General features: G+C 42.3%; 5 protein-coding genes across 5 annotated transcripts; 3 read left to right on the forward strand and 2 right to left on the reverse strand.

Moving 5' to 3' along the window:
- The first annotated feature begins 353 nt into the window (after window positions 1-353).
- EAF02_011438 (uncharacterized protein) lies at window positions 354-1801 on the forward strand. The gene is made up of 3 exons (XM_038907485.1): window positions 354-510; window positions 589-825; window positions 888-1801. Exons 2-3 carry the CDS (start codon window positions 662-664, stop codon window positions 1006-1008), a joined length of 285 nt encoding a protein of 94 aa, XP_038752707.1. The 5' UTR covers window positions 354-510; window positions 589-661; the 3' UTR covers window positions 1009-1801.
- Window positions 1802-5340: 3539 nt separating this feature from the next.
- Window positions 5341-7451, forward strand: EAF02_011439 (uncharacterized protein; the record flags this gene model as incomplete). The annotated part of the gene is made up of 4 exons (XM_038907486.1): window positions 5341-5493; window positions 6564-6789; window positions 6839-7030; window positions 7129-7451. The coding sequence occupies 4 exons, from the start codon at window positions 5341-5343 to the stop codon at window positions 7449-7451; spliced, it is 894 nt and encodes a 297-aa protein (XP_038752708.1).
- Window positions 7452-8315: 864 nt separating this feature from the next.
- On the forward strand, window positions 8316-11912 carry EAF02_011440 (uncharacterized protein). The gene is made up of 2 exons (XM_038907487.1): window positions 8316-8758; window positions 8811-11912. The coding sequence occupies exons 1-2, from the start codon at window positions 8492-8494 to the stop codon at window positions 11697-11699; spliced, it is 3156 nt and encodes a 1051-aa protein (XP_038752709.1). The 5' UTR covers window positions 8316-8491; the 3' UTR covers window positions 11700-11912.
- A 1921-nt stretch (window positions 11913-13833) lies between these two features.
- Window positions 13834-14541, reverse strand: EAF02_011441 (uncharacterized protein; the record flags this gene model as incomplete). Its single annotated transcript, XM_038907488.1, has 1 exon — window positions 13834-14541. One exon carries the CDS (start codon window positions 14539-14541, stop codon window positions 13834-13836), a length of 708 nt encoding a protein of 235 aa, XP_038752710.1.
- A 2253-nt stretch (window positions 14542-16794) lies between these two features.
- On the reverse strand, window positions 16795-22234 carry EAF02_011442 (uncharacterized protein). The gene is made up of 3 exons (XM_038907489.1): window positions 21732-22234; window positions 21257-21461; window positions 16795-21192 (listed from the first exon to the last, which is right to left on the reverse strand). The coding sequence occupies exons 2-3, from the start codon at window positions 21290-21292 to the stop codon at window positions 18655-18657; spliced, it is 2574 nt and encodes an 857-aa protein (XP_038752711.1). The 5' UTR covers window positions 21293-21461; window positions 21732-22234; the 3' UTR covers window positions 16795-18654.
- Window positions 22235-22699: the final 465 nt, after the last annotated feature.

Raw genomic sequence — 22699 nt, forward strand, 5'->3', positions numbered from 1 at the left:
AAGCCACATCGAATGTCTTGTCCCTTTTTTTCCCCTTCTGACTAAGAGAGGAGTACCGTAATTGATTGTAACTTACCAAGGTAAAATTCTCCAAAGAGTACAAAACAATAATTAACCTTCCTGTCGATACACATATCAATTTTTTATTACTGCTACTACTATTATTATTACTCTTCTTCTTTTATATTCACTTCTTCATATTCTCCCTTCGTCTTCATTTCACCCTGATCTGTTTGTCTGATCACTTCTTCTTCTTACCTACCTACCTATATCTTTCAAGGCTTAAACGGGAAATAGCGAACCGACGTACCGATTCTTTTCAGCAATCCAAATTAAACTTCCCTCCCATCGTTCTCGACCTTAGACCATCACCAAAGTCCAAAGCACAAACAATACCACTCCTTTCAAATACATCACACTCACATCAAACGTCAATCAGTCCAATTCAATTTGTTTCTGATACCATACCACTCAATTTCTAATTGTAATTAACGACCATAAGCTTCTTTGGTATGTTTCGACCTCTTTGCTTCGACTTCTCCTTATCCTGTCTGTCGCAACACGAATTGAACTAATTTCCCGACCCAGCTCACCTCGACTCAACCACACAACCACACCAACCCAACTACCTCCATCTACACCTACACCTCCACCTCTAATCATGCCTCAAGGTTATTCATCTCGAGATGTTGGTGACCCATCGCAAATCAAAAAGAATAAACAATCAATGGCAGATCTCAAATTAAGACGTCTTACTGAATTGAACAATCGACTCCGAGAAGATTTAGAACGCGAAAGGATCCCAGTCTCTCAAGCTGCTAAGAGGTAATTTACTCCTCTTTACCTTTGACCACTTGCGAAGTTACTTATACGTGATCTCTATTTAGTATTATTCAATATACCAGTCAAACTAAAGATTTTATGGTTCCATCAATTTGGGGTACCGTTGATAAGAAGGATGATCCATATGCGCCGCAACAAAGTGGTGGATGCTGTTTGGTGATGTAAGACAAGGAAGAATACATCAAGATAATTCGAAATGGAAAGCATACGAACGACCCGACAATGACCAATCATAATTTCATCAATCACTCAATTCATAAATCCATTCAGATACACCAATTTCGATGTCGGTCCTTCCGTTTACAAAAATCACGCACATCACCATACAGAGGGAGAGAGGGAGGTAGCAGACCAGAATAAAGGGCGTTATTAACGGGGCGTATTGGGGAAATCATTCACTTTTCAGCCTTCTTCGACATTATTTCCAGAAAGTCCAATGTTTCTTCTCGAGCCTTTCCGTTATAGGCCTGCTTTTTTTTCTTATGAGGATACCAGAGGAAGCATTAGCATATTTCACCAATTGGAGGTACATTTTCATTATCGACAGGGCACGATAGCAAGCTGGTTACTCTCGATTCGATTGTATCTACGACGTGTATCTTGAGGCGTGCGATTGTTTGAGACTTTTCTTGATGAAAATGAAAGGCAGGATAAAGTCATTAAGAAGGAAGATGAAGAAGTGAAATGGGAAAATGGGAAAAGAAGCATGTAATAATTTTTTTTTCGTTTCTGTTCGTAGTAGTTACACCTTTTTTCTCCCCAGGACTACCAACAAACATAGTATGCATCTTCATATGGACTTCTTTGTGTATAGGATTATTTCAATGGAAAGTCATTGGGATGGTATTGTTTTTTTTATACGAATGAAGAGACTTTTGTTTTTAATGCATTTTTGAGATATTATAATGTATTTGGCATTTATCTATCTTTACATCTGATGACTTTTGAATGAGAGTGAGTGAGTGAGGATTATGATGTGGATTATATATATACTTGTATACCTATATACCTAATTATTTGCTATTATCTCATGTTTTGAGATTTGAGATTTGAGATTTGATCTTTAATATCTATCTACTCAGGTAGGTAGTGTAATGTGATACCTAGGTATCTAATATCTAATAGTTATTAATCGAGACTCGAAACCCTCCGAGTGAAATTAATTTAATTTACCTTTTGGTCGGTATTTGATATCTACCTAGGTTTCTACCTACCTACCTAGTATCTAGGTATACATATAATCAATATACAGAGTATAAGACAAGGTTATTAAAGAATTATTAAAGAATGGTCTTTATTTCGTAGTTTAGAAATTTGTGTAGAATTTGTGTAGAATTTGTGTAATCTATCATACTCTACTTGTTCTTAGGAGGTATTCTTATTAGGTATCTTTGTAGGGACTCGGGAGGGGGAAGGTGGTGGAATTGGAATTGGAATTGAGATGGATGTGGGATTTAGATTTGAGATGGATGTGGGATTGGATTGATTAATATTTTGAATTGATATTTGGATTGATATTTGGATTGGTATTGGGGATTGGTATTTGGGATTTGGAGTTGGGATTTGGAGTTTGGATTGATATTTGGATTGGGATTGATATTGAGATTGAGATTTGGAATGGGTGCACTGTGGAATTCGTAAGTGGATGGCGTAATTTTCGTAGCCAATTTATTTGGTTTTATGGTTTTGGATTGGTATTTGAGGGGATTTTTGGGGGGTTTGGAGTTTGGTTTTGGTTTTGGTTTTGATTTGTATTTGGTTTGAGTGTTATTTTATATTAGGGTTGTGTTAGGTTATGTTGTTTGGACATAGGTATGTGTAGGTAGATATAGGTACAGGTACACGGTGGGTACTATGGGTATTATGGGTAAATAGGTAGGTAGGTGTGTTTTATGCTATTTGAATAGAATGGGATGGTATTGATTTATTGGGAGGGATTATATGGGAGATGAGACGAGAGATGGGAGATGGGAGATGGGGATTTTTGTTTGGTCTGGTCTGAGTTGGTCTTTAGCTGAAAGGAAAACGAAAGGAACTGAACTTGAATGGCTGGCTGGCTGTGAATCTACTTGCTCTACATTCGTACATTCGTAGCGATTCTTATGTTGATCATGTAGTGTAGAGGACTGTTGATTTTGCTTCTTCTTGACTCTTCTCTTCAGGTAGCTTGCGGTGGAGGTTGGAGATTGGAGATTGGAGATTGGAGATTGGAGATTGTGATTAGGGTTTAGGGTTTATGGTTTACTGGAGGAGAGTTGAGCTGAGGAGTAGGGTTGAGTAGATGGGTAGAGTAGATGGACAGAGGACTAGCTACGTGGGGATTTGACAGTTGATTGATTGATTGATGGATAGATGGAGTGGAGGGTTGATGGGGTGAAGGGTTGTTTGATGGGATGTATATGTGGTGCATATGACATGGTGTGATTAGGGATTGAGATCTTCAGAGTAAGTATATGTATACATACATGAATGACACTTGGTGAGTACCTAGGTAGCTGAAGAAAGTAAGCTAGGTAGATAGGTAGCCAGGTAGCTATTAGGTGGGTATTTATCTCGATCTGAAAATGTTTGTCTGTTTTCTTTTTCCCGTGACTTATGATTGCTTGTAAGTTAGTTGTTAGGTGTCTAGGTGTTGAGATCGAGGGTACCTAATAATGATCTTTTCCTGGAGAGAGGGAGAAATAGATGAAAAGGAATCTTATCTCAGCAAATCCTAGATCTTGATGTATTTAGATTTGTATGTATGTATATATGTATGTATGTATATATGTATGTATGTATATATGTATGTATGTATAAAGCTAGAACTAGGTACGTACATACATACATAATCCATCCATCTCATAATTCTCATCCCACTCTCTGCGCAAACTTAAGGGTTAAGATATAATTGTTCTAGGTATGTGTGTACTTTGTAGTAAGTATATACTATATTCCATACTCGTACCGTGAAGTCAGTAGTCAAAAGAGTAGTCCCAAGTAAAATGATCCAAGTCCACTCTGCACCTGCATCTATCTGCACCTGCATGCATCCATCTGTTCTGCATGACCCATTTCTATTCTGTTTCTGATCTTGTTCCTGTTCCTGTTTCTCCTCGCGCTCTTTTCCTTTGCTTGTTCTCCTGGCTGGCCTGGCTCTTGCGTGCGTGCGTGCGTGCGTCAAATGGGAGCTTGAGCCACTTTTGGAATGGCTTATCCTTACCTGGATTGGTAGTATAGACAAACCTGGCTATAAGGACCTAAAAATTTCAAGGCATAAATGCCTGTATACAAAGGTTGCTCGTATATACAATTTCAGTCTTGGCATTTAGCCTCGTTTTATACCTTCAGCCTTTTCATTTTTATTAAATGTATCATATGAATTTATAAATTCATCATGTGATAGGCTAAAGCTTGGGCCATTCCCACCAATTTTTATAAAAGCATTAAGAAAATTAAGACTATATACCTTTATATAAAGGAATACCCATTTAAATCAATTTTATCATATAAATTTTTGGGAATTCTAAAAAATATGCTTGTATAAAGGGGATGCCCGTATAGCCAGGTTTGTCTGTATTTGCGTAGTTTGGTGGGCTGGGCTGGGCTGGGCTGGAGTGGCTAGTACTTATGGAGTACTTATCTTGGTCCTGGGAGTTTGAAATTCTAATTCAGGATTGAGATTTGAGATTCGAGATTTGAGGGAGAGAGAAACTTCGGGAATTTTATTTTTGTTGTTGGGGTGGGTGGATGACACTGGATGTGGATGTGGATGTGGACGATGATGGATGGTGGGTATGGTTGATAGCTACTAGGTACTCTATGAAGAGGTATTGGACTGAGTACTGGGTATTGGATTGGATTGGATTGGGATGGGGAAGAGTGGCTAGGTACCGGTAGTGGTAGTGGTAGTGGTAGTGGTAGTGGTCTTGTAGACTACTTCGTATAGTACCTAGGTAGGTATATTATTTATGTGTCTAGGTAATAACTACGGAGAAGAGTGAATTTGAATTTATGAGTTCGATACGAACAAATCGAATAGAGTTGAACAAAATCAATCGAATCATCGATCGAGTACCGGCACTCAAAGTGATCAAGCAATCAATCAAGACAATTCAAATTAACCGGGGAAGGCGGGCCAAAGAAGAAGACAAAAGTTAAAACGATGCCTGTCTGGGTTGGCTCGTACAATAGGTAGGGTAGGGTTAGATAATTACCTAGGTAACTTACGATGTGTTGTAATAAATGCGTACAATTATACACTTTACTTTGTACTCTGTATAATAATTAATAATTACGAATATTTGTCATTGGCGCCGGTACTCGTATATTTATTTATGATTATAATTATCAATCGCGATTCGGATTCGGATTAGGATTAGGATTACGAAGATTGATTTAGGTTTTATACGGAGTCGTAATTGTATACCTACAGTAGTGGGAAATCGGATTCGTGTATCGAATTTGAATTTGAATTTGGATTTGCATCTGGATTTGGATTTGGATAAAATTGATAATATGGATAACGTCGATGAAATGAAGATTGTCACAGGGGATGTAGCAGGAGAGGAAAGGAGACAGAATGGGATGAGTCAAGTGGATGGGATTAAACTTCCTCGGGTGTCGATTCAGTTTTGTACGCAGTGTAAATGGATGTTGAGGGCGGCTTATGTACATGGATTTTTCGTTTGTTTGTTTGTTTGTTTCTTTTGTTATTTCTTGAGAGTGGTTTTGGGGGAGTTGGGGGATGTGTTTGTTTTGCTAAGGGTTGTTTGATTTCTTGTGTAGTTTGGAGAGGGGGGAATAGGATATGGATGGATGAGTGGATGGATGGATGACACTGATGGTTGTGGAGTGTCAAGCAAGTGCAGTTGTACGTACATATGCATCTGAGTAGATGTTTGGGAGAGAAATGAGTATAAAATGTTGGTGATGGGAAGGAAATGATCATTTTTAGAGGGATTATTAGGGGCGGGATGTCTTTTAAGCTTGATAGAGTTGTCTCCATTGGGAAAGAGGGGATTGAGTTGATATCTGGAGACTAGAGGATTTAGATGATGCTCTGAATTGGTGAGGTGAACAGAGCAGAGATATCTTGCGAGCTGCTTGATGGATTTATGAGATATCTATACGGTTGGAGTAGAATGGAGTGGAATGAAAATGGGCAGTATTTCTTCTCTTCCGAGTGGATTTAGGACACTCTGTTGATCGATATTAAATCCTCCGGTGATCGTCTTCCCTCATATGTACTACCTTTCGGATGTGGAAGATATCGTGGAGTGATATGATATCATCGAAGGAGGGAAAACGACTAGATTGTCTTTGCTGGCGTTTACTCGGGATTTTCCTCCTGACAGTGCCTTGATGCATTGATAGGATGTGGAATAAGTAATTCTCATCTATCTATGAAAATAGAAAGGGCCGAACATATCAGTGACATCGCATTTCCGTCTATCCGATGTAATTGTATACTATGAAGTCATTCTTGCTATTATTCTAGACGATTCACTTGCGGACTCAAATTTAGGTGCTGAGATATATCAGGCATTTTGATTCGGTAGTCACAGACACTGGCCCTAATCTGCATTTCATTCTCTATGGGAGAGTTAGGAGGGGTTCTTCGTACTTTACCCCTGTCTTTCTCAACCTGTCATTAACCTGTTCATTTATCTCTTCCCTCTCCTTTCTTATTGCTCCCAAACCTCTAATATCACACCTCTAATCTAACAAACCCGAAATAGTTTGCACAAGAACTCCTCTCAACCTTCGGAACAGATATCGGTGAAGTCGCTCTTCAACCTAGTACCGGTGGTACATTTATTGTCGAATTATTTACAGATGCGAACGCGAACAAGACTGCTACTAGTAATGTAGAAAGAGAAGCTGAAAAGAACGTGGATGAAGTAAAGGAAGTTAAGGTATTGAAACATACGCTTTGGGATCGGAAGAGTGAGGGCGGATTTCCTGGTTTGTCTCCTTTTTCGTTTTTTGTCTTCTTATTGCTCGAGAGATATAGAACAGAAGGTGGGTTTGGATGCGGAAAGAGATTGGGGTTTTCGAAGTGGATTTTGGTCAAATCTGGGAATTTATGACTCGATAGGTCAGATCACTGATTGCAATACGAATTTAGAAACGAAAGAATTGAAAAAGAGACTCAGGAATATCATTGATCCGTCAAGAGATTTGGGTCATGTTGATGGAAAGAAATGTAAGTTCTCTACCTCAGTTTTGTAATGCATCATTTCTCTCTTATTTTCTCGCCCTCGCTTTCTTTTCGTCCATCGTCAATGAGACTAATAGTCTCAGCAACAACATCAACGGCCACTCCTTCTACCTCCAACCCAGCGCCTACCAACCCACTCCCATCTTCAGCACAGCAAGATTCCGCGCCAACAGCGATCAAAGCATCTACCTCAAGCCAAGCTAACACCGTATCTCAACCGCCAGCTGCCAGCCCCGCCACTACTTCCGAGTTGATTGAAGCGAAGCCAGAAGAGGTAAAGGAGAAGAAGCAAGAAGAAGAGAAAGTAACTTTAAATGAGAGAGGTAAAATTGTAATCACGGGTCTGAAAGGAGAGGGAGGATTTGGGGTATGTAGACCGGGAGATGAGGACTGTGGTGGATTTTAAATTTAGGATTTGGGGAGAGGATTGAGAGGATTGAGAGGGACTATGATGCAGTCCATGCCACAGGATAGTCTGTTTGATTGCAACGGTTAGATAAAAGACCTATCTGGGCTTGCATCCTTGATATGACATTTGACGGGACCGTATGCCAAGTTTACCAGAGCCTAGGAAACGATATCTAGGACATCTTTCCCTAATGATCTATCAGATCCTGACATTTGATTGCACTATGGAATCCTATGCTAACTCAAAGAACATTTATGAAATTCATATATTCGATTGATACACAACAAGGAATCTGAGAATGAATACATATCTAGGACATCTAATATTCATTATTACCCAAGATATTTGTTGAACGAACTTGACATGGATTGTAGGGTGTCGAATTCAAAGATCCTACATATTCGAGGTACATATATAACCCTAGGAGATCATTTGATGATTTGGAAGGCAAGAAGTTTTTTCAAAATAGTTGAATATGTGTTGTTTATGTGGTTTATCTTAAAACGTGTCTTGATACTCGAGAGAATGAGGGGGAGAAGTCGAATATCGATCAAGTGAATGATACTCTTCAATTTCCTAGGGTTATTGAAAATTCAATATTCAACTGCTCTTCATGTATAGGTGCAAGTTAAACACTCGGAAAGCTGTATTGACCTTTGTGTCTTGGTGTATTCATTTATCATCGGGTTATTTTGATACTCAACTCACCCCTCCTGCCTATTGTGCCATCTTTCACCGCCAAATATTTCTTTCAAAGTCGGTTGTTGCCTTAAAAAAACAAAGCTTTAACCATTTTTAGTTTAGCTTTCCGCACACGAATGAACTCTTGTATGAAATTATCGCTATCGTGAATTTGTTAACGAAACCTCAACCCACTTCGATATCCATCAAGTCGGAGTACCTACCCAGCCCTGGACAATACTCTCTGGCAGGAACCGCTTCGTTTTTTCTGTTTTCAAAGATAAATATATTATCTTTGAAAATACTCAGCCAGATTATCGCAACACCCTACGAACACCACTAGAGTGCTGCCCAGCATGCCTCCTCCACCTCATCAAAAACCTGAGAATGTCCTCAAGCGCGCCCATGAGTTGATGGGTGTCGGACAAGCTCAAGCAGCTTTGGTCTTACTTCACGAACATGTTACTTCGAAAAGATCGAGAAATGCCCCGATTACTTCATTAGAGCCTGTGATGCTCTTGTTGGTGGAACAATCCGTTGAACAAAAGAAAGGAAAACTCGCAAAGGACGCTTTATACCAATACAAGAATATCAGTCAAAACACCAACATTGGCACAATCGAGGTAAGTGGCGGTAGCATTGATAACATGTGCGGTGCTAATGTATTTGATTTAGCTTGTCCTCAAGAAGTTCATCGAGTTGGCCGAAGAGAAAGTAAAGACTGCGCAAGCAAAGGCCGATGAGGTTCAATCGTCATTAGATACAACAGCAGCAACCGCAAGTGTCGATGATTTGGAAGCTACCGAAACCCCAGAGTCTATCCTTTTGTCAACAGTATCCGGCGAACAATCCAGAGATCGCACAGATCGCGCCATTGTTACACCATGGTTGAAGTTTTTGTGGGAGACATACAGAACTGTTCTCGACATCCTCCGAAACAATGCCAGATTGGAAATCATGTACCAAAGCACTGCTATGCAAGCATTCGAGTTCTGCCAAAAATACACCAGAAAGACCGAGTTCCGTCGATTGTGCGAATTGCTCAGAAACCATGTTCAAACTGCTGCAAAGTACTCTGCTCAAATGCATGCCATCAACCTTAACGACCCAGACACCCTTCAACGTCATCTTGAGACCCGTTTTCAACAATTGAATGTTGCAGTTGAGCTTGAGTTGTGGCAAGAGGCTTTCAGAAGTGTCGAGGATATTCACACCTTGCTCAGCCTTAGCAAGAGACCACCTAAGAATGTCATGATGGCCAACTACTATGAGAAGTTGACCAGAATCTTCTTGGTTGGTGAGAACTATCTCTTCCACGCTGCTGCATGGTCAAGATACTACAACCTTCTCCGCCAATCCGCTCAAATGGTTGCAGCTGGTCAAAGCAAGAAGTCGGATAACCCAGCAACCTCTGAGGCTGATCTCTCCAAGGCTGCTTCCTTTGTTCTCTTGTCTGCCCTCGCCATCCCTGTGATCAGCACATCTAGATCTCGTGGTGCTTTGGTTGACATTGATGAGCAAAAGAAGAACAAGAACTCTCGTCTTACTCATCTTCTTGGTATGGCTCAAGCTCCTACTCGTGCCGTTCTTTTCAAGGATGCCATGAGCAAGGGTCTTCTCAAGCGTGCTCGCCCTGAGATTCGTGAGCTTTACAACATCCTCGAAGTTGACTTCCATCCTCTTTCAATTTGCCAGAAGATCTCCCCAATTCTGTCTCAAATTGGTGCTGATGCCGAGATGGAGAAATATGTTCTTCCTCTTCAACAAGTCATCTTGACCAGACTCTTCCAACAACTCTCTCAAGTCTACGAGACTGTTGATCTTAACTTCGTCGAGAACCTCGCCAAATTCCCAGAACCATTCCAAGTTACCAGAGAAACAATTGAGAAGTTCATCATGAACGGTAACAAGAAGGGCGATCTCGCTATCAGAATGGATCACGCTACTGGTGTTCTTAGCTTCGACACTGATGTTTTCTCATCTACCAAGGCAATCCACGCAGGATCTGGCGCAGGATCTGCTGAGTCCGAAACCGCCTCTGTTCAAAGACTCCAAAACACTCCTTCCGAAATTGTACGAACTCAACTTACTCGTCTTTCTAAGGCTTTGTATATTACCGCTCAATATGTTGATCCTACTTTCAATGAAGCAAGAATCAAGGCTCGTGATGAAGCATACGCAAGAGCTAAGGCTGGCGCAGATGAAGAGCACAAGGAGACCTTGAAACGCAAAGAAACCATACAAAAGAGAAAGGAGGAAGCATCCGAAATTCAATCTCGTAAAGAGAAGGAAGAAGCCACAAGAAAACGTATCAAGGCTGCGCAACTCCAAGAAGCTGAGGACAAGCGTCTTCAAGCCGAACAAAAGAAGCGTGAGGATGACCGTATCAAGGCCGAATTGGAGCGTGTCAGAAAAGCAGAACTTCAAAAGCAAATTGATGATCTCAAGATTGGCAACAAGGCTCTTGACATCGATCTTGATGATTTGGACAACCTTGACGGCAACAAACTTCGTGCCATGAAGTTGGCTCAACTCGAGCGTGAGAAGAATGATACAAACGAAAAGTTAAGAATTACCGGTAAACGTATTGATCATCTCGAGAGAGCTTTCAGAAAGGAAGAAGCCAAGAAGTTGCCAGAAGACTATGAAGCACAAAGACAACGTGATTTGGCCGCCTATGAGAAGACTAAGGCTCAAACCTTGAAGGATGCTGAAGCCAAACACAAGGAAAATGTTGCTCTCAAGCACAGATTGGCAAGATTGGTTTCTCATTACGAATCTTTCCGTGATGATATTGCCGAGCGCAGACACGAAGAGTTTGATAAACGTCGTCGTGATGCCGAGAAGGAGCTTGAGAAACAAATTTCTCAACGTAGAAAGGAGTTCAAGGAACGCAAGATTCGTGAGAAGAGAGAGCGTGAAGAGCAAGAGAAAAAGCTTCGGGAAGAAGAAGAACGTGCTCAAAGGGAGAAGGCTGAGAAGGACGAGAGAGAAGAGAAGAGAAAGGCTGAGTTTGCAGAGCTCAAGGCAATCCGTGAGAAGGAGAGACAAGAGGCCTTGGAGATGGCTGCGTTACAAGAGCGAAGAGCCGAGGAAGCTGCAAAGAGAAGAGCTGAAGAAAAAGCTAGAGGGCCTCTTCGTGGCGCTCCTATTGAAAGATCTGATTCAACTGGTGAAAGGCGTGCTCCTCTTGCTCTTACCGGTGCTAAGTTGGGCTGGAGAGAAAAGGAGAGACTTCGTGCTGAAGGAAAGGAGGTTCCTTCCGATTCCGCACCTGCTGCCCCTCGCCCAGCACCATCTACCGAAAGAGCTCCTCGCCCAGCAGCAACTCCAGAACGTACTGGATCATCAACTGGAGAGAGACGTGCACCTCTTGCTCTTGCTGGTGGTAAATCCACCTGGAGAGAAAGAGAAGCAGCCAAGGGAGCAGCTAGTGGTCCAAGTCCATCAAGCAGAAGTGAGGAAAAGACCAGTGATGCTCCAGCTCCAGCTCCTTCTCCTGCGCCTGCGCCTAAACCTGCTGCTGGTGGTAAATGGGTTCCTCCACATCTTCGCAAGGCTTAGAGTTGAGGAGGTTATTTGTAATTAGTTTAGACAATGAGGAAAAAATGAATGATTGTTATGCTTTGAATTCTTTTTTGACTTTTGATTTGTTTGGTAATCACTAATGATGATGGATCGTTTGCTTATTCTATTATATTGTATATATATCTTCACATATGGTCTAATAATGCTTGATTTGCGTATTTGTTCTAGGTGAGATCAGTTGAGACAATGTATCGTAGAAGCATGATTATTACATTTTGATTCTTTAATACTATTTCCTCCCTCTTCCATTCCTCTCTCCTCTTCCAATTCGCTTCTTCCTCCTCCCTCGCTCATTTTCATCGCCCTCCCTTGATCACATCTACCTTGAATATCTTTTCTCCTGCCTACCTCGAGAATTCTTGGTGTATTAATATCGATATCGATGCGAATACAAAGGATTATTTAGTATCACTTCAATCACTTAAGTGAGTGGGTGAGTGGGTGAGTGGGTGACTGACTGGTTAATTAATTGATTTACTAACTAACTTGAGAGAAACAAACGAGGAACCGGGAGTTTGAAACGTTTCAACATTGATAGTTGAAAGCTTCTGGTTGGATTGGTTGGTCGGTTGGTTGGTGACTTGTCACTGATTTACTGGTTACTGATTTACTGGTCACTTCTTCACCCGTCACTTAGGTCTCTTGTAAAGGTGCAGTGCGATATACTATGTCATGCTACCCTACGCTACAATAGTACAAAGGGGGAGTGGAATGGATATGGAGATTTAGAGGTGAGGGAAACAGATGTCCAGGGATAGACGTAACTCGTGCATAGATTTTCCAGGAAGAAAGTGGCATTTGGATATCACGATCAGAGGAGAAGCAAAAGCAAACCTTGGAAGTCAAAGAGTAGGGATTAAAAGTTTCTCGGGAAAAACAAACGCGGAAAGCGAAACGGAAAGAGATGAGTGCTGGGAAGGAACATATGTTACGGGTGGTGGGGAGAAGTGAAATTGTAATTGTGAAATGGTGAAATGGTGAGGTGTTTGTATGTTTGTTTGTCTTGATTGGAGATTGGAGATAGAGATGCTTATGTCTAGGGGGAAAACTCGCAGTGGAGATGGGAGGGGATCTGCTGATAAGTCTTGTATGTTTGGACCTTGAGATACAGCGTACCGTGACGGTTGTCTCTTTTTTTGACGCGGAAAGAGATTTGTTGCGTGAGCGTGAATTATTGTTATTTGCGAAACTTGTGAAGGCTGGTAGGATATCTCATCTCGCACTTATTCAGGGGGAGATAGTGGTCGGTGGTCAAATTGAAATGAAAAATTGAGATTTTGCAGATCTAGATGTGGATAATGTGCGGATTTGGAGATGGTGGTCTGCACTGTTCGGAGGATGATGAATGATCAATATTTCTTTGTGGAAGGAAACCTGGAGAAAAAAGGGAGATTGAGGGATTGAATTTTGTAGGAGGGCGGTTGAATGGTAGGATGTTGATGTTAGATGAAGTTACTGACTGTATATAGTAGGGAGAAAAGAGAGAGAGGTTCTTGGTGGTTGGGTATACTGCAAATATGAAAGACAGCTAATTTTCTCCCAAGCCCAAGTCCAAGTTTTCTCTTTCGTTTTGTTCTCTTATTTGTTTGTGCTGTATCTGCAATGCTCTTCCTAGTTTGTTCAGAAAAAGATGGACGGATACAATTTTTGGACTCGTAGAATGGGTGTAGAATAGGGGCTTCAGGTGACGGCTATTTCAAGTTGCACTATGATATTATCTCAATGTTGATGTGTTAAGGGTGTATCGAGACGATTACATATTAGGTATATTGGAATCTGATGACATAAATCATATAGTTTTAAATGCCCAGAATATGATTGAAGATTTCAATATATCAAATAAGAGACATCATGTGATTGACGTGACTACAGTCTTTTTCATTTGTCGGCCATATCATATCACACAATGCCAATTGTAATAACCTTCATAATAATCTAATAGATCATCGCCAATCGGGAACCTATCGCCAGTGCCACTATTGATCAAGCATCTAAAGCTTGTGGACCTCAACCTGAATCACCCACAAGCTTCACAAGTTTAACTATCATAATGCTGACATCGCGAAAACTAATCTGTAAGACGCCTTTATCATAACTCATTATCATTCAGTTATCTAGTACCTTGAAATTTCAAAACTTTTACATCATAATTTACTCCCTCCCCTTTCGAACTTACCACCAGCTCTTCCATCTTATCCCTACACGCATCCATGATCTCCTTTTTACACAACCAAGCATCTCTCCCAGCAACCATAACCTCCATACCCTCTGCAAAACCCATCACAAACTCCACAATCCTATCTGCAAACCCGTTGATTCTGCTCTTCGCCAAACTACCATCAAACGGAGCCTTCACAAAAACAACCGTCACACCCACCTTTCTCAACACTGGAAGCTTTTCCTTCACATAACTCATAACCTCCTGCATTGGACTCTCATCACGACCAAGATAAAAAATAACAACCACTTCTATTACCCGTATCAAAGCACACGCGCGGGGACTAATCGTATCCGCGAATTCTCGCGCAAAAGTCAAATGTATGTGAAAAACGAAGCGTGTAAACAGAATTTCTTCAAGCTCAGCATGCATGAGACGACAAACGACAAACAAGGAGCTCATGATTTCGGTGCCGTAGAAGTGCTCGTGTTTATCCGGGGAGAGCCTATGTCCGTCGGGACCCTTGAGGCCACGGAGCTTGGTCACGATGATCCGGTTGGAGATGAAGGATTGGAGTAGTCTTTGGTGACAGAGGGTATGGTAGAAGATTTTGTATCGGATCTCTGCGGGGAGGGTGAGTAGTGTGGGTGGTTTGGACATTTGAGGAGTTTGCAATTGTAGACTTGGTGGTGTGGTAGACTGCTGATGACTCGATTTGAGGGATTGCGAATGTAATGCTATGGTGGAGGTACAGATTCCTCTACTTGCAGTCTCCCTAAAAACCTCTATCTAGAATCTGGCGGAAGAAGTCAACAGAGACTCGAGAGATTGTTGTGGATTTGGTGAAGAACTGATGCTTAAGGAAGAGGTTAAAGTGAGCATTTACTTTCACTACTATCACGTGACATCATGGTAACGACATCACCGCTTGAGGCCCTGAAAGTTACAAGATTCTGGTTATTTTAGCGAGAGATTGTATCTTTTTCTCTTCCCCTGAGTTAGTTTTTTCTTTCGACGATAAACATATATCACGTTGAGTAACTCTTTGAACAGTAAGTGAGCTAATGTAGCAATTTCGCCAGTGCAGTCATCTGTCCGCCTGTATAATTTCTATGTACACCATGAGCCCAAAACCATAGTATCAGTTCAGTAGAATTATTTTCATTAAGAAGCTACCTATCATGTTATATAGATGGATTACCGTACCAATGATCTTCGTCATTTTGTAGATGTGAAATAACCACAGCTTCTTCTGGGATCAAGTATCTACAGCCGCACACAGCTACCATAGTCCGTTTCGTCTATCTCACTATCTTCATCAATACAAATCTAATTTTCATTCCAAGATTCTTTCCATTTCCAATCTCCAATTTCTCACAGAGTTACCGAAACCAATAGTCTAGGCAGATCTGCAATCGTACCCGGGCCACCCCTCTCAAGTAGCCCAATTCAAACTTAGACATATTGAATCTCAATCCAGCAAATAATATACAAAATGAATGCAAGAACCTTAAATACCCATTTCACACTACACCATACAATCGAGAGAATCAAGAAAAGGAACAAACAAGCTGAGAGTAAGAGATCTGACGTCGAGAGAAGTAGACGAGCAAGACGAAGCAAACAATTTCAATACAGCACAGGACCTCATTACGTCATTCTGTAGCTACATATATATCGATAGGGACGAAAGCGAGAGAGGATGAAGTACCATCGTATGCTAGTCAGTCGTTAACCCATTTCAAGAAGACGAATAGGTCTATATCTATCCCGTCACCAGAAGCTAATCACAACACTCAAAAGATATAGTTCATACGAAGTTGTATATATACAACCAGAGAGCAACCATCCTCCCAACAAATGACCATCTCACGCGCTTAAAAACATGGTTCGTATGGACTCCTGATCTGTAGCAAATCCTTTTATGTGTACTGCTCTGAAATCCGAAGTTGTGAAAGAACATACAACGGTCCATGTACTATTCATATATACCACGACGACAAACGAAACGTCGACGAGAACCATCCGAGACTATATCAACCGTGTCCAACTGTACGTGCGCATAAGATATACAATACAAGAAAGAACTTGATGCGTTAGCGAAGTACATAGTATTTCGCGTGAAAACTACTCAACGGTCCACGGATGGTTTACATTTCCAGACGTGCGACAAGAATATACTTTACACACAGGACCCCATCTAGGAATGTGCCAACTATACCTCATGGTGTATATACATGGTGCATACAAACTATAATTTAGGTTTAGTATAGACTAAGAAGATCCTGTACAACAACAGCAACAACAGCAACAACAGCACAGCACAACAGTAACCCCGCAATCCAGCCGACGCAAAAAAAAAAAAAGACAAAACTAAACACTAAAGGACGATCCCGCTACCCACCCCACAATCTAGCGCCGACGTCTCTCAGAAACACACCATCAACAAAAGCACTCTCCAATCAAGACTCCACATCCACATATCGCATAATCCCCTCGCATAAGCATCCACGCAACACAGACAACTCAAAGAAGCGGTAAGAACAGACAGAACCCTACTGCAGAAACGATATCCCATATTCGATCACACAACTAGCTCTACCACTAGACCACACGAGCAAACATGAGAATGAGAACAAAGAACAATGTGAGCCCGAAATCCCAGGGCCGCATATCCGTATTCATACCAGCTGATTGATGTATTCGCGCCCGCGTCGATGCGCAAATGATTGAAGTATGTGACACTAGACAGTAGACTTCAACCCAAAGTAAAGTAAAGCAACTAGCAAACATCAAAACGCACATCGCTCAAGCTAAGTTCCATCTATTCCACAATCTACCAATTCCATCACGGTAAACAAGGAAAGCTAGCGAGACCAGCGACACCGCCAAAAAAAAGTCAACACAAGTACGGTATGTATGTATGTATGTATGTATGTATGTATGTATGTACATCAACAATGACACGCTAGAAAAAACCCCGATGAAGTACCCACGCCTAAACGCCCGAACCTAAAACCCAAAACCTTAAACCCAAATCCAAACTAACCAAGGCACATCTCCAACTCTGTGCACCAACCCTCTTAGTTCCTCGCCGCCCTACCCCTCACCGCCGAAAAAGTAGGGCTGAAACTTCCACCCACTAACTCCCCTCCTCCCACTTAGCCGCCCTACACCACAACCTGGGTGGATAGACCCACCAAAACGCATCTGCACCTCCACCTCCACCTCCACCTTCACCTCCACCCATCACCCGATCATCCGATGCGAATGCGAATCATCCGATGAGGCGTCACATTCGCCATTCCCGATGTACCTTCAAGACCCTCTTACAGTCATCCGATAAGAGAGACTAGGACCTAGGGAGTATTCTTAGAATCCATCCAATCCCGACATTGGTAGACATGATAATGAGAGGCGCTAGATGGGAGGCCCCAATCCCAAAACGGAAATACGGAAAAGGATCAGATGATGTGTAGAAATAAATTTAGACTTGGGCAGCAACTTCAAGGGTATTCCTTTCCTTTTTTTCCCGATGTCTTTTTACCCCTCCAACCCCTCTCTTTCGTCCAGTCTTCCAACCTCTCCAGTATCAAAGAAAGTCCCCAGAAAGCATGAGGATAAAGTTTTCTCGTGCATATGTGTCATGATGTCATAGATAACTCCTCTCACCGTTTTCTGGGCTGCATGCTCGTTTGTCCAACACTTGCTGGAAATATCTACACATCTGCTGCTGACTATCATTCGAGTTTTCCGTTCTCGGTAGGAGAATTTGTTGTTCACGCTCTGTACTCACAACACAATGCCAAAAAAATACTCAGATAATCATCATCACAAAAGAACAAGTTTCATGTCATTAATCCGCCTCTATTCACACTGCTCGCATGCTCTTTTTCTCGCCTCTCCTTCCTCCCGCCTGCTTCCCCGACCCCCAAACTTGAATCGACCACTTTCGCGTGCTCCTTTTTGAAGATAACCCATTGACATAAGCCTCCTGCCTCCGCCCCTCCATCCTAAGCACATCCACTATTCGTGTAAATGCTCACACCATCCAGATCCTAGCCCAATCATGTCAGGTCAGGCAGACCAATAATTACTCGTGACTTCAAACGCCCCGACCCATCCATCCATCTCAAATATCAACCCATGGGTAGGTGAAATGAAAAAGTATTCCCTAACCATAAAACTCCATGCACAAAAAAACCGATATGTTACAAACATGTCATTGCTTTCTCTCTGACTGAAAGTTTCTCTCTTCTCATAACTCTGCTCTCTTCCATTCTCTCTCTCTCTCTCTCTCTCTCTCAAGATCTAGTAACATAATCCATTCATTCATTCTCGAAGAAGCCGAAATTTTTTCTGTTCCAGTCCATCATTGATTCGTTCATAAGGAAAAATGTAAAAACAGCAAATGAACCTCCAACCTAAACGCTATGCATGCTTTCCATGATGATAAAAAATTCGAGCCAGAAAAATAAATAAAAGTAGAAACTAAGTGCCTCTTTCATGCAATGTGTCCTTTTATATCGAGAGTAGAGTCGTCCGTCATGCAATTTTCTCAAAAAACGATGAAGAATGGGTTTGGGGTATCAAAATAAACAAGTTCCTCTTCTCTCGCTTCCTTCTAACTTGACCACCATCAATGTTGACAATGATCCTTTATACGCAGGGACTACACTCCCTTCCAACCACTCGACCAATGTGCTCTTGAAAGTAGAGCCATTTTTGATTTTGTATCTGCATGAAAAAAAAATCGCTTTTGGTGTGTGCACTTCAACCCAGAGTGCGACCGCTGTGTATCGTCTGTTGACTGACTGCCCTAATTGTAGAGCCCGGTCTCATAGAATTTGCCGATTCATATTCGGAGGTTTGATATCCGGGCGGCTGACTTTTCTTTTGAGCCTCCCAGCCTTCTTCGCTTAACACACTCAACCATCCTTGCCCAACATCATTTCTTAGAGCCTCTATCTTCTTTCGATATAGCTCACCGCTCATGTTCCAGTCGGCGGTATCTGGAGTCTTGACTGGCTGTGGCTTAATTGCTGTTTCGTAAGGTACCGATTCTACTGCCGGCATTGGAGGTAGACGAGGTAATACTGAGGTGTTGATACGTGGGACATCCGCTTGTCTTTGGGCCTGACGAGGTTCTGAAGGTACATAGGAAGGAAGAATCGTAGGAGAAAAGATGGGACTTATCCCATAGCTACTATCTGACACTGTTCTTGGCATAGATGGTGGTGGTTCCTCTGGCATTACAACGCGGGTCAATCCTTGCTTGCTTGGTGACGTTTCTGAAGTCGATAAATCTACGATTCGTCGTTTTGGAGTTCTTCTTCTCCGACCAGTAGTGCCAGTGTTGATTTCACTAGTCGCAGCAACGGGTGTTGGTCGTTCTTTCCGAAGTACTGCTGGTTCTCTTGGTGCAGCATATTCGATAATTGGTTTGTTGACCTCAATAGCAGACAGACCATAATCGGGAGGAGGTGGTTTGACAACAGGCACACCTGGCCGTTCTGCAACACGTTCGACTAAATGTCGCCTTTCTGTGTAACCTGGTCCATAAGCATCAATCAAAATATCCTCGGTATATCCTGGGGTTTGCCTGAATAAGTTGAAGATTGTGGTCCTGTAGTTACTGTGTGTTTTGGTAAATGGATTGCCACTAATCCATATTTCTCGAATATCTGGAATACCTGTCAATCTAGCAAGTTCTGTTGGATCAGTAATCTTGTTGTCACGGAGATCGAGCCTTTCTAGAGGATAAAGCCTTTCAATTCCAGCTAGTGATGTGAGACGATTTGACCGTAGATTAAGAGCAGATATAGCAGGCAGTGGGTTCCGAGTAAGAGAATGAAGAGATTCAATCATGTTGTTAGAGAGATTCAGTGCTCGTAGTGCGGTAAGGGACGCTAAGCAATCAGGGATTTGGGCGAATAAATTCGAAGAAAGGTCAAGTGAGTGGAGGGTGTTAGCTAAGGGTGCAAGGCTGGAGGCAGTAATAGCCGTCAGGCCGTTGTCTGCAATGCTAAGATGTTTCAAGAATCTCCACTTTGAAGATGGCAGAAAACTCATAGATAACAGATTCGAGGTGCTATTCCGCGGGTTGTGCCAGCTATCAGACATGCTTGAATGTGAACTCCCGGATCCGGATCTCTTCACCTTGTATGATGAGCCACGAAGATGGCCATGTGAAGAGCCAGTACGAGAACTTGGTGGACGAACTGGAGAATTGCTTCTTGGTCTTTGTCCATGCTTGGTAGGAGATTTGCCAAACTCGGCCCCGTCGGACCCAGAACGCGCCAATCCTCTTGTTTCAGTATCAATAATATGGCCGCGACCATCCGGTGACCCAGGTGCCGAACAGGATTTTATTAGCTCGGCATGTGGCATTGTTGGGCTACGTCTTGGACTTGATGCGGGAATGAAGGTTGAAGTTGGTGACATCTGTGCCTTGGAAGACCGCCGCCTCCTTTTGTCCATATCATCCAACACGATATTGATCAATAAATCAGCTAGATCATCAACACCTGCCCTTTTGACTGTCAATGATCTTAATTGCTCAGCTAGCTTATCCCACCCGAAAAATTGTCGAATATCGATATCACTTATCTCCAAAGCACTAATATTTTTAAAGGCAATCAGTGGAACGGCGGAATCGAACGGGAATTCTTCATAGCCTTCAATCAAACGCGCGCGACGATCCGGAGCAAGTCTAAGGCAAGGAATTTTAGTAAATGCTGAATACAGGTACTTCAAGTCGGCTTCAGTGGCAGCTTTTTGTTTCTCTGTTCGAGCGGCAGAGTTTCCAGATCCAAGGCCGAAATTCGACCATAAAGAAGACATGCCAGACATCACACTTCTCACACTAGACACGGAGTGAATAGATCCATTGTCAGAACCACGACCTTTTGGACGTTGGGACTGACTCAGAAAAGAAACGTAATTTGCTGCTGATGTATCTGCATGAAGATTTTCTAACCGCACATTCATTGGGCCAACTGGAACACCTAGATCTTCGATTCGGGAAAGGAGATAGAATAGATGATGGGGTGTTAATGCGAGCTTAGCAGGTTTGATGTTATGAGAGGCGAAGGTAAGGTATGGGAGAGAAAGAGCAGCTGCTAGGGTACTGGAAGTCGTAGAAGAGGAGGCAGATGACGGCTGGTTTGTCACTGTTGGGGAAGGGATGGTAGACCCTCCAACAGCACCAGATATGCTGTTCGAGGAGCCATGTTTAGGGGCTTGTTGACGTCGTAGTTGTAAAGCATTCGCGAGAGCCTTTTCATGTGTACGAACGAAGTGGGCCAAGTTCTGCAAGAAAAAGTGTTATCAGTGACTGCCATGATTAGGCATAGAGTCAGGGGGTTTCAAATACCTTTATGAAGAACTGTCCATCCTCAGTATCCATCATTAAGGATGCATGTGTTTCATTCACCAATGTTTATTACAATCGAGAGCCCTTCGACGGGAAAAGAGTCGCTTCAAACCAGGCTACCAGCGGGCCTTGTATTCGAAGGGAAACGTTCGTGGTATGGCAATAGTACGACTCGAGGTTTTGAGAAAGAAATTGCTTGGGCAGTCTGCAGATTACACAACGTCGTTAGAAGGTTTTCAATTCATTTGGAGTGACAACAAGATAGTATCTCATGTGTGAATGGTTCGGAAAGAAGATCCCATCTGGTGCCATCTCCTAAAAAGCCATGGAGCTCTTCGCCCGTGTCTTCCACGCGCAGAAGATCAAATTCTACGATCACTGCCTCTTACGTTCGCGAAAAAAGTCTCCTGCATATGATAGAAGATATGTTTCTCGGAACGAAGATCGAAAACGGATAGGGATTTTTTGAACGTACCTCTTTCAACGCTCTTATCGTGGTGTGGAACACCTAGAGCAACACAGCTCTGAGACTTTCACGACACTTCTTGGGAAGAGAAAAAGATCGAACGTAGAAGAGAAGGGTGGGACACTCCCTAAGTTCTGCGACGACAATATCTAAACAGAGAAGTTCTGCCGCTTGCGAAGTATTATACCAAGGTTCCGAGGGACCAATAGTTTACCAGGCTCGAGGGCCTTCCTTCTGTATGGATTGTATGTATGCAGGCGTTATGGATATGCAAAGCGAGTTCGGCCGTTCGTTCGTCGAATTCCTTTCGTTGTACAGGAATACTCCACTACTGTAAGACCAGGGTACATGAGATCAAATACCCACTCACAAGCATCTATTCCCTGGCTTTTTTTAAGGGTTCTTCCTAGTATGCGACGCCAGATGCAATATCAAGTCGTAGCGTATGTGCTGAACAATTTATGTAGTGTAGAAATTAAATTAACAGAAAATAAATATTTAAGAAGGACCTTGTAGACTGAGCCTCGGGAAGAAGAGGAAGAAGAGAGTGAGAGAGACAGAGGAGGGGACAAATGTGTGCGAAAATGTCCGTTTAGAGAAAATACGATTCAGAAATCGAGGAGTGGAGAGGATGAAGAGGCACCAAGCAACGAGCGAAGAGCGACGAGCAATGAGCACCAGCACCAGCACCATACCAGACAAGAATCAAATTTGATTGGATTGAAGTATTGAATTATTGAGTATTGAGTATTGAGTATTGATTGAGTATTGAATATTCAGCACTCAGCAGGTGTGCGAAGAGGAGAGCGGGATGTATTGTTTTGTGGGGATGTTTCTCACTCTGCTCTTGGTTCTGATCAGCGGAATTATTCTATGCACTTATCGAGCACAATCATTTGGCGGCGGCGAGGATGGACAAGTCGGACGATATAATAGGTGAGGATGTTTCGTTAATTTGAAGAGTGGGAGAGCGACGC

This window comes from Botrytis sinoallii (genome assembly GCF_014898435.1).
Source record: "Botrytis sinoallii strain Bc 23 chromosome Unknown BSIN_032, whole genome shotgun sequence".
Lineage (NCBI taxonomy): Eukaryota > Fungi > Ascomycota > Leotiomycetes > Helotiales > Sclerotiniaceae > Botrytis > Botrytis sinoallii.

Coding starts and splice junctions, on each gene's coding strand:
- EAF02_011438 (XM_038907485.1), top strand. CDS start 662: ATGCCTCAAGGTTATTCATCTCGAGATGTTGGTGACCCATCGCAAATC. Junction 826..887: donor GTCTCTCAAGCTGCTAAGAG/GTAATTTACTCC, acceptor ATCTCTATTTAG/TATTATTCAATATACCAGTC.
- EAF02_011442 (XM_038907489.1), bottom strand. CDS start 21,292: ATGATGGATACTGAGGATGGACAGTTCTTCATAAAG. Junction 21,193..21,256: donor ATGGACAGTTCTTCATAAAG/GTATTTGAAACC, acceptor TTTTTCTTGCAG/AACTTGGCCCACTTCGTTCG.
- EAF02_011440 (XM_038907487.1), top strand. CDS start 8,492: ATGCCTCCTCCACCTCATCAAAAACCTGAGAATGTCCTCAAGCGCGCC. Junction 8,759..8,810: donor CCAACATTGGCACAATCGAG/GTAAGTGGCGGT, acceptor TATTTGATTTAG/CTTGTCCTCAAGAAGTTCAT.